This window comes from Salvelinus sp. IW2-2015, linkage group LG4q.2 (genome assembly GCF_002910315.2).
Source record: "Salvelinus sp. IW2-2015 linkage group LG4q.2, ASM291031v2, whole genome shotgun sequence".
Lineage (NCBI taxonomy): Eukaryota > Metazoa > Chordata > Actinopteri > Salmoniformes > Salmonidae > Salvelinus > Salvelinus sp. IW2-2015.
In genome coordinates, this window is record NC_036843.1 from 18559395 (window position 1) to 18576129 (window position 16735).

The window sequence follows — 16735 nt, forward strand, 5'->3', positions numbered from 1 at the left end:
CCGTGACATGATCGGGAAGCGCTTTTCTTAAGGTATCTATGACCAACAGATGCATATCTGTATTCCAAGTCATGTGAAATCCATAGATTATCTAATTAATTTCAATTGACTGATTTCCTCATATGAACTGTCAGTAAAATCCTAAAAATTCTTGCATGTTGCGTTTATATTTTTGTTCAGGATACATTTAGCGAAAATTAGATCGTAATACAGAGATTCTTACCTTTGCCTCAATTCATCCATTTTAAGTGTTTCTAAAATCCCCTATGGGAAAATGGTTGGAAAAACAATTGGAAACAATTCCCTGTTTGACTGCTAGGTTTTATGGGTATTATGACTCATACAGCTATGTGAATCTACAAAAAAACTGTTACATAAATGTTCACTCAGTACTTCCAGTTGTGTAAAACTCCTAGTGGTACTGTATTGTTCTCTCATTAAGTCCTAAGACACAGTGATCTATGTTTGTGTGTGCAACAGACTGCGGGGGAAACAATTCCACTCCCAGACTCTCTCCCTTTTTTAAAGAGTCACATGAATGTTGAAGTTACACTTCAGGAAACAGTCCCTGAACACACGCTCAGTCGCTCACTACTATCACAACAACAGGAAGTGAAGTTTCACACAGGAAGCGGGCCGAGAGAGAGTTTCTCCCACACAGAGAGCTGGCTCAGATAACATCATGTGGAGAGGGGGACTGGTCAGAAGACACTTCGCTGCCAGGTGGGGAGGGCCTTGGAGGGGGTCCAGGGAGAAAACTGTGCTGCGGCGGTGGAGGGGGGACTCGCCCAAACATTCCCGGGGGAGGTGGTCCTCGCACTACAGGGGAAATAAGGGGGAAAGGATTACATTTAGTCAGTCTAACAGTATGAAGGCAGAGACATTTAACCTGCAAGATGTAGCAAATGATGTATGGAATGACAATCTRCATCTCCCACCCAAAACTTAGTTTAATAGAAACAAATTATTACATAAAAACATTATGTAATACTACTTAAAACCTGCKGTTTTAATGCGTTATAACAATGTTTTTTTTTAATACCCCTTTCTCTCCCTAATTGGTAGTTAGTCTTGTCTCGTAGCTGCAACTCCTGTACGGACTCGAGTGAGACGAAGGTCGAGAGCCGTGAATCCTCCGAAACACAACCCAACCGCACTGCTTCTTGACACAATGTCCACTTAACCCGGAAGCCAGCTACACCAATGTGTCGGAGGAAACACCGTACACCTGGCGACCGTGTCAGTGTGCTCTGCGCCCAGCCCGCCACAGGAGTCACTAGTGCGCGATGGGACAAGGCCAAACCCTCCCCTAACCCGGACGACGCTGGGCCAATTGTGCGCCGCCCGATGGGTCTCCCGGTCGCGGCCGGCAGCGACAGAGCCTGGACTCGAACCCAGAATCTCTAGTGGCAAAGCTAGCACTGTGATGCAGTGCCTTAGATCACTGCGCCACACGGAAGGCCCATAATGCATTATAACTTAAAAGCACATATGAGCCTTTATTATATAGGGAAAACAGCATACTTACTGCCCATGGGGGCTGGACCTCGTGGGGAGAAAAAGTCTGGAGGTCCGTAAGGGCCTTTGCGTGCAAAGTAAGGGTCCCTGTGCTCCATGGGTGGGAGAGGACCCATACCAGGGGGTACTAAGAGAGGAGGTCCCATCCTCATGTCTCTCAGATCTCCAGGTGCTGACAGATGGGACTGAGGGAACACATTTCAAATACCCAATAACGATGGAGGGCACTGTAGTAGTACAACACTATTATCCCCATGGGGAAATTAGTTGTATATATATAAATATGAGAGAGAGAGAGACAGTGCATGAATGGACCCCTATTGTTAGTAGAAGGGTGAGAAAACTTACGTCTCTTTCATTTTCACCAGGACCCATACTGTTTCCCATAAATGATGAGTCTGCAAGAACACAAGAGGAAAAACACAGTAATAACCTAGCTAGATCCACTTCCGTCTTTGGTGGGTTTATTTGATGAAGAGGGCTCATTCATGCCTCGATAATGCTATTAGCTTAACTCTATTAAACCAAGGGAGTTTCCAGATTAGGCACAATATCCTGCCCATTCTCTAACATTGGATTGTTCTTCAGAGGTATACTAATCATCTAAACTCCTACTATTCACTGCTGACGGAGATCAGTCTGAATCACGTCAGCATTAAAGATCKTGTCTTTGAAATGTATTTAATCACTTTAGTTACATACTCCAAGCACTAAACACCCTTTTGAAGTTAATTTGACAGAGTGGCTATAGTGCAGACATAGAAATCATCTCAGACATTTTAAAAACTAAATCTATGGTGCTGTAATAGATGTTAGAAAGGAAGGTTCTCACCAGGTTGGTGGCCAAAGCTGTGGGACTCAGCAGGACCGGGGCCCCTGGGTGGTAGGGGGCCCATAGGAAGGGCTCCGGGCAGAGGTCTCCTGTAGGGAAGGCCTGGGTCTAGATACATATACCCTTTATGAGAAGAAAAAAAAGAGGAGAGAGAAAGCACTGTTTCGTCAGATTTATTTAGACCAGCTGAGCTGAAGGAGGGGATCACACAGTCAGAAGTGTACAAAGCACAGGAGGTTGGTGGCACCTTAATTGGAAAGGCTCATGGTAATGGCTGGAGCGGAATAATATCAAACACATGGTTTCTATGTGTTTAATGCCATTCCATTCGCTCCATTCTAGCCATTATTATGAGCCATCCACCCTTCAGCAGCCTCCACTGGTCCAAAGGGGATTGGAGCGAAAAGCAAACACCTCTCTATCATATCAGAAACAAAAAACAAGCACACATTTAAATCATGATGCATTGAGTTAGTACACATCAAAACAGTGACAGTAGTAGGCAGGGTGGGCATGATGGAATTGTCAATGTATAATCAAAATACAGTGATGCCACATGCCAATTGCTCCCCCATGATAACTCAACTAAATAAATAATAGTTCCTAACTCCAGTGAATATTAGACATCTCAAACCAGGCTGAGGCCAGAATTTGGTTAGAGTAGCGTAGGGGCCCAGGTGACAAAGGCCAAAGTGTTGGTGCGGGAAAACTCTGGAACAAACCAGTGGAGGCTCAGGCTCCTCAATGCAGTAGTCTGCAGTCAGTGTGCCCAACCTGCTGACTCTGCCCATCTCTGTGGTCCTGTCACGTGACTGAGGTGAGGCTGGAACTACGACAACCGACCACATCAGTACTGGACAAATAGTAGTCATACACTCACTGACCTTTGCCTCACAGACTGACAACCAAAAGAGAGAATCTCAAACCTTTCACAGGGCCGGCTGACCACACTACAGCACCACAATCAAATAAAAATGTATTTGTCACGTGTCAAATACAACAGATGTAGACTTCACCGTGAAATTTAAATAGTAACCCAACTGAGGGGAAATATTTTGCTGTGAACAAATCTGACAGTTGGTTAACAAACATAACTCACTCTAACCTGATTACTAATTATCTAAAACCCAAAAGAAAGTCAGGGCCTCTTTACGTATAAAGATGGTAAAACATACTGAAATAAATAAATAAAGAACACATACCCTTTAGGGCTGATACTAAAAAAACYAATGAATGTGTCAAAGAGTAGACTAGAAGATTAGAATATCAGAAGGATAGAATAACTTCTGTCTATTGTGATTGGAGCGYCTGCTGCCTGAGATCATAGGGGGGGCAATAGCGGGTGGTCATCACTGTACCTGGAGGGTGTATAGGTGGGCCCCTGCGATCCCTCTCCCAGGTGGGAGATATCGAGCCGCTGTCAGAGAGAGGACCACCACTACGATCAGAGTCCACCCCACCAGGGGGATCTAACAGGCCTCGGGATACTGGTTATGGGGGAGAGAGAGAAAGAGGGAGGGCAGAAAGAGAGAGCATGACAAAGAGCATATGAGAAAGAGAGGCGAGATATGTGGGAGTGGTTGGTGAGTGAGAAAGAGAGAGCCAGCATAATGTCAATGAGTTCATGAAGCATGGATGACAAAACCAAAACATGTGCAAAGACAACACTCCTCTCACTGTAGGTGATAGATATACTGCAGCAGCATAGCATTTCCTATTTTGCTGGTGCATGCTCACTGCCAAGGCAATTTAGACTATAAAGATAAGCATCTCTAACAGATGTTATGCCAACCTTCCAGCCAATCAAGACTTAGTACACYTTTGTATTATGTGCTTAAGAACAGGTTTTCAGCGTTGTTTTAGTCAATAAAAAGACTATAAAATCCAAACTCTAATTTCATTGAATTAAATAATCAATTTATCCTGCAGATAATTTTTCTTAATGTCATTTTTACAAGGTCATGGCACATAGGAAATTGGTACTAAATACAAACGCAAAAATATTTATGCTACATATAAACTCATAACACGCCATTTCAAAGAGTATAACATGGCACTGATGGTAAAAGGGCACACATGTTACAAGACATGTAAATTCAGCTGTGGTGTTATTGTATGACCGGAATGACCCAGGCCTGCAGTGCATTGGCGTGGACTGGAGAGGTCACCTCTGCCTCCTGGTCCCATGGGGGGGAAGTTTGGAGAGAGGCGGGGCGGGCCATCCATCAGGGTAGGCGGAGACAGGAAGGCTCTGTTCTCAGAGGCTGGGCGATGTAYGGGGGAGGGGCCATACGGTGACCTTTCACCTGCAGGACAGGGAGGGACAGATGTAGCTACAAGGACTAACTATCTGCATTGAACCTTTTTGCACTAACTCTTAACTGCTACTGTCCATCTATCCTGTTGCCTAGTCACTTTACCCCTACCTACATGTACAGTGCATTGGGAAAGTACTCAGACCTCTTGATCTTTTCCACATTTTGTTACATTAAAGCCTTTTTCTAAAATGGATTACATTACAATTTCTCATCTACACACAATACCCCATTATGACAAAGCGAAAACAGGTCTAGAATTTTTTTAAATGTATAAACAGAAATACCTAATTTACATAAGTATTCAGACCCTTTGCTATGAGCCTCGAAATCGAGCTCAGGTGCCTTCTGTTTCCATTGATCATCCTTGGGATGTTTCTACAACTTGATTTGAGTCCACCTGTGGTAAATTCAATTGATTGGACATGATTTGGAAAGATACACACCCGTCTATAAGCTCCCACAGTTGACAGTGCGCGTCAGAGCAAAAACCAAGCCATGAGGTCGAAGGAATTGTCAGTAGAGCTCTGAGACAGGATTGTGTCGYGGCACCAAAACATTTCTGCAGCAGTGAAGGTCACCATTGACACAGTGGCCTCCATCATTCTTTAAATGGAAGAAGTTTGGCCGGGCAATCGGGGGAGAATGGCCTTGGTCAGGGAGGAGACCAAGAACCCGATGGTCACTCTGACAGAGCTCCAGAGTTCCTCTGTGGAGATGAGAGAAACTTCCAGAATGACAACCCTCTCTGCAGCACTCCACCAATCAGGTCTTTATGGTAGAGTGGCCAGACGGAAGCCAATCCTCAGTAAAAGACACATGACAGCCCGCTTGGTGTTTGCCAAAAGGCATCTAAAGGACTCAAGACCATGAGAAACAAGATTCTTTGGTCTGATGAAACCAAGATTTACATTTTTGGCCTGAATGRCAAGCCTCGAGGAAACCTGGCACCATCCCTACGGTGAAGCATTGTGGTGGCAGTATCATGCTGTGGGGATGTTTTTRAGCGGCAGGGACTGGGAGAGTAGTCAGGATGGAGGGAAAGATGAATGGAGCAAAGTACAGAGAGATGCTTGATGAAAACCTGCTCCAGAGCGCTCAGGACCTCAGACTGGGGCAAAGGTTCACCTTCCAACAGTACAAAGACCCTAAGCACACAGCCAAGACAATGCACGAGTGGCTTCGGGACAAGTCTCTGAATGTCTTTGAGTGACCCAGCCAGAGTCTGGACTTGAACCCGATCGAACATCTCTGGAGAGACCTGAAAATAGCTCTGCAGCGATGCTCCCCATCCAACCTGACAGAGCTTGATATGATCTGCAGAGAAGAATGGGAGAAACCCCCCAAATACAGGTGTGCCAAGCTTGTAGCTTCATACCCAAAAAGACTCAAGGCTGTAATCGCTGCCAAAGGTGCTTCAACAAAGTACTGAGTATAGACTCTAAATACTTATATAAAATTTGATATTTCCGTTTTAAATTCATGAATTTGCAAAAGAAAAAAAGTGCTTTCTCATTATGTAGTATTGTGTGTAGATTGAATAGGTTTTTCCCCCTCAACAATCAATTTCAGAATAAGGCTGTAACGTAACAAGATGCGGAAAAAGTTAAGGGGTCTGAATAGTTTSCAGATACACATCTACCTCAATTACCTCGTACCCCTGCACATCAACACAGTACTGGTACCCAGTGTATATAGATTTTAAATTATAGCCAAGTTATCATTACTCATTGTGTATTTGTTATTATTTTTCTCTCTGCATTGTTGGGAAGGGCCTGTAAGTAAGAATTTCACTTTTAGTCTACACCTGTTGTTTATGAAGCATGTGACAAATAATATTTGATTTGACGCACTCCTGTAGATCTGAGAGGATGGATATTATACAAATAATAATTAGGTGGGTGCTTACATCTGAACTATTTCACACATGTACAAGTGCATGTGTGAATTGGAAAAGTTTTTCTGTTGTTGCATATTACACTCCCCCTGACACACCCCTCGGAGAGTGGGGTCAGAGCCAAGGATCAGCCATTATTGACGGTGACGCTGGAGCAATTAGGGTTAAGTGCCTTGCTCAAYGGCACATTGACAGATGTTTCACCTAGTCAGCTCGGGGATTTAGACCAGCGACCTTTCAATTACTGGTCCAACTGTCCTAACCGCTAGGATACCTGTCGCCCATAACCAGTTTTATGCTATAAGCAGTTGTTAACTTCATCTTGCATTTGGATTGCCGCCATATTGCTTSCCCCTATCCAACCCTCTCAATGTATGGAGTAGGGGTTACCGGGCGAGCTGASATTTAGCAGAAGATATTTTTCCAGTTAGGGAGGTTTATTAGAGACTKACCTCTGAACAGAGGTCTGTCCATGTTGTCCAGAGTATAGGGGTCTTTCTCCACAACCTCCAGCTTGAACTGAGTATCAGTCAATCTGCATGGAGACATACCACAGCTGGAGAATACTTCACTACAGGGAAATACTATTTTGTAGTGACAACTGCTATGTCAGTAGAAACTGACTTCAATAGAAAAMTATTCTTTAGTACTTACTTCTGCCTGAGGTGTGCATTCTCTCTTTTAACTTCAGCCAGGTCACGGTCAGCACCTCGTGCTGCTAGCTACAATGCAGACAGAGATTACAGACGAGTTGCCTGAGGTGTGCTCCATATTGTATGTATGATGCAACTATGTACTTACCCAGTTATTGTGTGCCTTCTTTTCCTGAGAAGTTATCTGAAAGATGGAAAGAGAATTAAATGCGTTATTGGCCATACATCATCATTGCACGTGGTGAATGTTTCTGCCCTCTCCCAGTCTCTTATGATACAACAGTGTCAGATCTCCCACCTGGGTTTTGTAGGCCTGGTTAGTCTTCTCCAGCTCATCCTCCAGMTCTTGTGCCCTTTGCCTGTATGTGTGAAAACTGCACCCTGAGACAAGCACTCACAACAAAAACACCCCGCAAAGTGGAGTCTCATAGAATACATTGGATCTATTTGATCTATCCCTCTGGGGTGCACGCTTTGGTTTCTTGCCCTAGCACTTCACAGCTGATTCAAATAATCAAAGTTTGATGAGTTACTGGAATCAGCGGTCTAGTGCTTAGGCAAAAACCATGCAGAAACTGACCTGTAGCTGTTGAGCTCCTCCACGGCCAGGGTGATGCTCTTGTCAGCCTTGGTCAGCTTCTCGTCCTTCTGCAGACGCTCCCTCTCCTCCACAGTCAACATCCTGGCACCAGGGGAGAACACCCAGTATCAGACAGACATTATCAGGCATAGTACAGTTCAATAGCCCCACTCCAATTAGTGAAACCTTGGTTACACTTCATTATAACTTTCATACATAAGCCATTATAAATTTGGTTATAAATCCTATATTAGCGTACGTATCTATTTATGATTAGCCTGTATAGAATGCTTTGTGACTTAAAACCTACCCTAACCAGAAACCGTGGATAGATTGTAGCATTCGCGCAAAACTGAAACCGCGAACCACCACATTTAACAAGGCGACTGGTAATATGGCAATATTAATAACAGTGTAGTTATTCACTCCGCAAGGCAATCAAACAAGCTAAACGTCAGTATAGAAATAAAGCGGAGTCGCAATTCAACGGCTCAGATATGAGACGTATGTGGCAGGGACTACAAAAGGAAAACCAGCCACGTTGCCGAGACCGACGTCTTGCTTCGGACAGGCTAAACACATTCTATGCACGCTTTGAGGATAACAGTGCCACCGACGCGGTCCGCTACCAAGGAATGTGAGCTTTCCTTCTCCGTGGCCGATGTGAGTAAAACCCTCGCAAGGCTGCCTGGCCAGACGGCATCCCTAGCCGCGTCCTCAGAGCATGCGCAGACCAGCTGGCTGGTGTGTTTACGGATATATTCACTCTCTTCCTATCCCAGTCTTCTGTCCCCACATGCTTAAAGATGGCCACCATTGTTCCTGTACCCAAGAAGGCAAAAGGTAACAACTTAATGACTATTGCCCCGTAGCACTTCTGTCATCATGAAGTGCTTTGAGAGACTAGTCAAGGATCATATCATCTCTACCTTACCTGCCACCCTAGACCCACTTCAGTTTGCTTACCATTCTAATAGATACACAGAGGATGCAGTCTCCATCACTCTGCCTTATCCCATCTGGACAAGACGAATACCTATGTAAGAATGCTGTTTATTGACTATAGTTCAGCATTCAACACCATAGTACCCTCCAAGCTCATCATTAAGCTCGAGGCCCTGGGTCTGAACCCCGCCCTGTGCAACTGGGTCCTGGACTTCCTGATGGGCCGCCCCCAAGTGTTCACCCATGACCGCGTGACCAAGCATGCCTCCAACTCAATCATCAAGTTTGCAGATGACACAACAGTAGTAGGCTTGATTACCAACGATGATGAGACAGCCTTCAGGGAGGAGGTGAGGGCTCTGGGAGTGTGGTGCCAGAAAAACAACCTCTCACTCAATGGCAACAAAACAAAAAGGAGATGATRGTGGACTTCAGGAAACAGCAGAGGGTGCACCCCCCTATCTACATCGACGGGACTGTAGTGGAGAAGGTGGAAAGCTTCAAGTTCCTTGGCGTACACACCACAGACAAACTGAAATGGTCCACCCACACAGACAGCGTGGTGAAGAAGGCGCAACAGAGCCTCTTCTGTTGAAGAGGAGGCTAAGGAAATTTGGCTTGTCACCTAAAACCCACAAACTTTAACAGATGCACAATTGAGAGCATTCTGTCGGGCTGTATCACCACCTGGTATGGCAACTGCACCGCCCGCAACAGCAAGGCTCTCCAGAGGGTGGTGGGGTCTGCCCAACGCATTACCAGGGGCAAACTACCCAACCTCCATGACACCTACAGCACCCGATGTCATATTTTTTTTATTTAACCTTTATTTAACCAGGTAGGCTAGTTGAGAACAAGTTCATTTACAACTGCGACCTGGCCAAAATAAAGCAGAGCAGTGCGACACAAAACAAACACAGAGTTACACATGGAATAAACAAACATACAGTCAGTAATACAATAGAAAAAGTCTATATGCAGTGTGTGCAAATGAGGTAGGATAAGAGAGGTAAGTCAATAAATAGGCCGTAGTGGCAAAATAATTACATTAGAGCAATTAAACACTGGAGTGATAGATGTGCAGAAGATGAGTGTGCAAGTAGAGATACTGGGGTGCAAAATAAATAAAATAAATAACAGTATGGAGATGAGGTAGTTGGATGGGCTATTTACAGATGGGCTGTGTACAGGTGCAGTGATCTGCTCTGACAGCTGGTGCTTAAAGTTAGTGAGGGAGATATGAGTCTCCAGCTTCAGRGATTTTTGCAGTTAGTTCGAGTCATTGGCAGCAGAGAACTGGAAGGAAAGGCGGCCAAAGGAGGAATTMGCTTTGGAGGTGACCAGTGAAATATACCTGCTGGAGCGCGTGCTACTGGTGGGTGCTGCTATGGTGACCAGTGAGCTGAGATAAGGTGGGGCTTTACCTAGCAAAGACATTATAGATGACCTGGAGCCAGTGGGTTTGGTGACGAATATGAAGCGAGGGCCAGCCAACGAGAGCATACAGGTTGCAGTGGTGGGTAGTATATGAGGCTTTGATGACAAAACGGATGGCACTGTGTTAGACTGCATCTGATTTGCTGAGTAGAGTGTTGAAGGCTATTTTGTAAATGACATGGCCGAAGTCAAGGATCGGTAGGATAGTCAGTTTTACAAGGGTATGTTTTGGCAGCATGAGTGAAGGATGCTTTGTTGCGAAATAGGAAGCAGATTCTAGATTTAATTTTGGATTGGAGATGCTTAATGTGAGTCTGGAAGGAGAGTTTACAGTCTAACCAGACACCTAGGTATTTGTAYTTGTCCACATATTCTAAGTCAGAACCATCCAGAGTAGTGATGCTGGACGGGCGGGCAGCGATCGGTTGAAGAGCATGCATTTAGGTTTACTTGCATTTAAGAGCAGTTGGAGGCCACGGAAGGAGAGTTGTATGGCATTGAAGCTCGTCTGGAGGTTAGTTAACACAGTGTCCAAAGAAGGGCCAGAAGTATACAGAATGGTGTCATCTGCGTAGAGGTGGATCAGAGAATCACCAGCAGCAAGAGCGACATCATTGATGTATACAGAGAAAAAGAGTCAGCCCGAGAATTTAACTCTGTGGCACCCCCATAGAGACTGCCAGAGGTCCGGACAACAGGCCCTCCGATTTGACACTGAAATTATCTGAGAAGTAGTTGGTGAAACAGGCGAGGCAGTCATTTGAGAAACCAAGGCTGTTGAGTCTGCCGATAAGAATGTGGTGATTGACAGAGTCGAAAGCCTTGGCCAGGTCGAAGAATACCTTGAGCGTGGCTGAGGTGCACCCATGACCAGTTCGGAAACCAGATTGCATAGCGGAGAAGGTACGGTGGGATTTGAAATGGTCGGTGATCTGTTAACTTGGCTTTCGAAGACCTTAGAAAGGCAGGGTAGGATAGATATAGGTCTATAGCAGTTTGGGTCTAGAGTGTCCCCCCCTTTGAAGAGGGGGATGACCGCAGCAGCTTTCCACTCTTTGGGGATCTCAGAGGATACGAAAGAGGATGAACAGGCTAGTAATAGGGGTTGCAACCATTTCMGCGGATAATTTTAGAAAGAGAGGGTCCAGATTGTCTAGCCCYGCTGATTTGTAGGGGTCCAGATTTTGCAGCTCTTTCAGAACATCAGCTATCTGGATTTGGGTGAAGGAGAAATGGGGGAGGCTTGGGCAAGTTGCTGTGGGGGGTGCAGGGCTGTTGACCGGGGTAGGGGTAGCCAGGTGGAAAGCATGGCCAGCCGTAGAAAAATGCTTATTGAAATTCTCAATTACAGTGGATTTATTGGTGGTGACAGTGTTTCCTAGCCTCAGTGCAGTGGGCAGCTGGGAGGAGGGGGTCTTATTCTCCATGGACTTTAGTGTCCCAGAAATTTTTGGCGTTTGTGCTACAGGATGCAAATTTCTGTTTGAAAAAGCTAGCTTTAGCTTTCCTAACTGACTGAGTATATTGGTTCCTAACTTCCCTGAAAAGTTGCATATCGCGGAGGCTATTCGATGCTAATGCAGTACGCCACAGGATGTTTTTGTGCTGGTCAAGGGCAGTCAGGTCTGGAGTGAACCAAGGGCTATATCTGTTTCTTGGTTCTAAATTTTTTGAACGGGGAGTAAGGAAGGCCAAAAGGATCATCAAGGACATCAACCACCTGAGCCACTGCCTGTTCACCCCGCTATCATCCAGAAGGCGAGGTCAGTACAGGTGCATCAAAACTGGGGCCGAGAGACTGAAAAACAGCTTCTATCTCAAGGCCATCAAACTGTTAAACAGCCATAACTAGCACATTAGAGACTGCTGCCTATAGGCATAGACTAGGAATCACTGGCCACTTTAAGGAATGGAACACGAGTCACTTGAATAATGTTTACATACCTGGCATTACACATCTCATATGTATATACTATACTGTTCTACGGTATCTTAGTCACTTAATTCTTACATATCTTGTATTACTCATCTGTATATACTGTTTTTCTATACTATTCTACTGTATCTTAGTCCGTTCCGCTCTGACATCGCTCGTCCATATGTATATAGTCTTAATTCAGTCCTACTTAGATTTGTGTAATTTATTAGATATTATTTGTTAGATATTTCTTGTTACATATTACTGCACTGTCAGCGCTAGAAGCACAAGAATTTCACTACACCCGCAATAACATCTGACAATCACATGTATGTGACCAATAAAATGTTATTTGATTTGAATGTTTATAGATGAAGCTGTGCATTTGGGTCAGCGTTGGTGTGGCTCCTGTACAGTACCTGTGTAGTTTGAGCTCATTCTCCTGGTACATCTCTGTCATGATCTGCAGTTTCTGCTGGAGTTTCTGCACCTGGCTCGTGTACTTCTCACTGTCTGTCTGCAGAGAGGCCTTCTCATTCTCCAGGTTCTTAATCCCCTCTACAACACAACAGTAAAGCTGTTTAGTCCAGGTCTAGGCTCAAAGGGATACTTTGGTAATGAGGCCCTTTAATCAACTTCCCCAAAGTCAGATGAACTTGTGGATACCAGTTTTATGTATCTCTGTCCAGTATGAAGGAAGTTAGAGGTAGTTTCACAAACCAATGCTAACTAGCTTCAGTACAATAATTGGAAGTCTATGGGTATCTARTCGTAATGCTAAGTATCCCTTTAATCTGTGTCTGGGAAACCGACCATTTGTCTTTGCATCTTGATTATTCCCAAAACACCCTCGCTTTTCTTGAACTAACCCTAGTATTTGGCTTTTCTTACTTGCACTGACTTTGCTAATAGCTACTTCATTGGGGAAAACGTGTACTTACTATGACTGKMYTGMMMRTCWCKRKWAWATWTTWWWATWWWWYRYCWKWKWKWYWSMCMCTSMYMAWYAGKYRKTSRMKWAWYWSAKAAATMTAAAAATGGTCTGTTATCATGAAAACAGCTATTGAAGTGTCTTTCAATAGACCTACATTTTATGTACATTATAAAACAAATGTTGTTTTGTTACCCACCGTGATCAGAGGAATTACTATTGAACAGCTGACTACTCTGCTTACCTTGGAGATCCTCCTTGGCCTTGACTTCATCTGCTAGCTTAGCAAACACCCTGTCCTTGTCTTCATCCACCGACTTCAAGTCTGCATTCATCTGAATAAAAACATTTAAAAAGCCTCATATCTTCCATTTATCGCTGATAAGAGTTTTGTTTTTAAGCCATAATTTCAGTTGTTGAAGAGAAGACATACCTTAGCTGCATGAATGAGTTTCTGTATTCTTTGTCGTTGATGGTTATCTGTGAACCAAAAAATACAAACAAATAAGTTAAATCTGGGAAGACACATACACATATGTAGACACATCCCTCAGTCAATATCTTGACTCCTTAAAAAAATAAAAAAATAAATCCAATGATGGCTGTGCATAACGATCCAAAGAGATGGTGAGCAAAAGCCTGCTGACCATGCCTTACTCTCCTTTCGTGGCCTCCAACTGCTCTTAAATGCAAGTAAACCTAAATGCATGCTCTTCAGCTGATCGCTGCCCGCACCTGCCCGCTCGTCCAGCATCACTACTCTGGACGGTTCTGACTTAGAATATGTGGACAWCTACCTAGGTGTCTGGTTAGACTGTAAACTCTCCTTCCAGACTCACATTAAGCATCTCCAATCCAAAATTAAATCTAGAATCAGCTTCCTATTTCGCAACAAAGCATCCTTCACTCATGCTGCCAAACATACCCTCGTAAAACTGACTATCCTACCGATCCTTGACTTCGGCCATGTCATTTACAAAATAGCCTRCAACACTCTACTCAGCAAATTGGATGCAGTCTAACACAGTGACATCCGTTGTCACCAAAGCCCCATATTCTACCCACCACTGCGATCTGTATGCTCTCGTTGGCTGGCCCTCGCTTCATACTCGTCACCAAACACACTGGCTCCAGGTCATCTATAAGGTCTTTGCTAGGTAAAGCCCCGCCTTATCTCAGCTCACTGGTCACCATAGCAGCACCCACCCGTAGCATGCGCTCCGGCAGGTTTATTTCACTGGTCACCCCCAAAGCAAATTCCTAATTTGGCCGCCTTTCCTTCCAGTTCTCTGCTGCCAATGATTTGAACAAATTACAAAAATCACTGAAGCTGGAGACTCATATCTCCCTCACTAACTTTAAGCATCATCTGTCAGAGCAGCTCACAGATCATAGCCGATCTGTAAATAGCCCATCCAACTACCTCATCCCCATACTGTTATTTTTTTTCTTCTCCTTTGCACCCAAGTATCTCTACTTGCACACTCATCTTCTGCACATCTATCACTCCAGTGTTTAATTGCTAAATTGTAATTACTTCGCCACTACAGCCTATTTATTGCCTTACCTCATTTGCACACACTGTACATAGATTTTTTCTATTGTGTTATTGACTATACGTTTGTTTATTCCATGTGTAACTCTGTGTTGTTTATGTCGCACTGCTTTGCTTTATCTTGGCCAGGTTTGSAGTTGTAAATGAGAACTTGTTCTCAACTGGCCTACCTGGTTAAATAAAGGTGAAATAAAAATAAATAAAAAATGGGGTCAGCCTTGTATACATCAAGAGAATCTCACCTTGTCCTTCTCCATTCTCTGTCCCTTGTGTCCCACTCCTCTCCTCTCTGTTGGCGCCGTCCTCCAGCACTGAGTCCCAGTCCTTCATCTTCAACAGGCAGTCTGTCAAGGACTGATGGAGAGAGAATGCTTTACCATTCAAACTCAAATTTATTTTACTCTTGAAAACTTCTTGTGTTGTATACATGCAACAAAACACATACATACACTACATGTCCAAAAGTACGTTGACACCTGCTTGTTGAACACCTCATTCCAAAATCATGGGCGTTAACATGGAGTTGGTCCCCCCTTTGCTGCTCTAACAGCCTCCACTCTTCTGTTCCAATTCATCCAAAATGTGTTTGATGGGATTGAGCTCAGGGCTCTGTACAGGCCAGTAAAGTTCTTCCACAGCCGATCTTGACAAACCATTTCTGTATGGACCTCACTTTGTGCACGGGGGCATTATGCTGGACAGGAAAGGGCCTTCCCCAAACTGTTGCCACAAAGATGGAAGCATAGAATTGTCTACAATGTCATTGTATGCTGTAGTATTAAGATTTCCCATTACTGGAACTAAGGGGCTTAACCCGAACCATGAAAAACAGCCCCAAACCCAGATTCATACATCAGATTGCCAGATGGTGAAGCGTAATTCATCACTCCAGAAAACACGTTTCCACTGTTCCAGAGTCCAATAGCGGCGAGCTTTACACCACTCCAGCCAACACTTGGCATTGCGCATGGTGATCTTAGGCTTGTGTGCGACTGCTCAGCCAAGGAAACAAAAAGTTATTGTGCTGACGTTGAGTCCAGAGGCAGTTTGGAACTTGGTTGTGAGTGTTGAAACCGAGGACAGACGATATTTACACGCTAAGTAATTCAGTGGTCCCATTCTGTAAGCTTGTGTGGCCTGCCACTGTTGCTCCTAGACGTTTCCACTTCACAATAACAGAGCTTACTGGGGYAGCTCTAGCAGGGCAGACATTTGACGTACTGACTTGTTGGAAAGGTGCTATCCTATGACGGTGCCACGTTGGAAGTCACTGAGCTCTTCAGTAAGGCCATTCTACTGCCAATGTTTGTCTATGGAGATTGCATGGTGGTGTGCTCGATTTTATACATCTGTCAGCAACAGGTGTTGCTGAAATAGCCAAATCCACTAATTCAAAAGGGGTGTCCACATACGTTTGCGCATGCACACACACACACACATACATACATACATATATCCTAAATAGCTCAACCTATTTGAGGCTATGATAATCTTCATAATGGAAATTCTTTATTGCTTGTTATTTAATTATAAATTGTATGTACTGTGTTTTGTTGTCGATTTTTTTTTTTCACACAACAAAACACAGTACATACAATTTATAATTAAATAACAAGCAATAAAGGATTTCCATTATGAAGATTATCATAGCCTCAAATAGGTTGAGCTATTTAGGGTGTTTAACTTATGGTCATTTGAAACCCCAAATAATCTTCCTAGTGGGTGTTGACTGGTTTTTCCAGTACAAGGCAAGGTACACAAATATTTGTTTTAGACATCTTACTGTATGTGGTTTTTGCCAGTGCAGTAATGAATGCAAACCTTGATGCGCTCATCTTTGTTGGTAGCATCCTGCAGCATTCCAGTGTAGGAGCTCTCACACATCCTCATCTCCTCCTCCAGCTCACTCATCCGCTCCCCCCAGCCCTCTGCCTCCTGGACCAGCTGTGGGAAGAGGGGGAGAGGGTGAGGACCCCACCAGACTATTAGACTCTTTCTGCTTTCTGTTCAGGACAACCCATGCAGGTTCTTTTGTGTAAAAATAAACTTCAAATGCTTTGTTTTGCATTAATGGCAACAYCGGCTGATATGGAACTGGAGTATACCACTATTAGTGACAGAGCCACACACATAGATACTGTATCTATGGCTCTG

The 16735-nt window shown here is 44.2% G+C and overlaps 1 protein-coding gene across 9 annotated transcripts in view; it reads right to left on the reverse strand.

The window, feature by feature from the left end:
* mia2 (MIA SH3 domain ER export factor 2) overlaps positions 1–16735 on the reverse strand; it is a 25374-nt gene continuing 8639 nt past the window's right edge. For 8 of the 9 annotated variants that reach the window (XM_023986869.2, XM_023986868.2, XM_023986867.2 and 5 more), the window contains 16 exons: positions 16403–16525; positions 14824–14935; positions 13460–13506; positions 13271–13361; positions 12515–12653; positions 7796–7897; positions 7514–7574; positions 7364–7399; positions 7217–7284; positions 7015–7097; positions 4519–4656; positions 3709–3837; positions 2351–2473; positions 1867–1916; positions 1529–1703; positions 1–819 (listed from right to left, as the gene is read on the reverse strand). In XM_023986869.2, coding sequence (XP_023842637.1) covers positions 671–819; positions 1529–1703; positions 1867–1916; positions 2351–2473; positions 3709–3837; positions 4519–4656; positions 7015–7097; positions 7217–7284; positions 7364–7399; positions 7514–7574; positions 7796–7897; positions 12515–12653; positions 13271–13361; positions 13460–13506; positions 14824–14935; positions 16403–16525 — 1626 coding nt within the window. In that variant the 3' untranslated portion in view covers positions 1–670. The remainder of the gene's footprint in view (positions 820–1528; positions 1704–1866; positions 1917–2350; positions 2474–3708; positions 3838–4518; positions 4657–7014; positions 7098–7216; positions 7285–7363; positions 7400–7513; positions 7575–7795; positions 7898–12514; positions 12654–13270; positions 13362–13459; positions 13507–14823; positions 14936–16402; positions 16526–16735) is intronic. The other variant, XM_023986864.2, reaches the window with a different exon arrangement.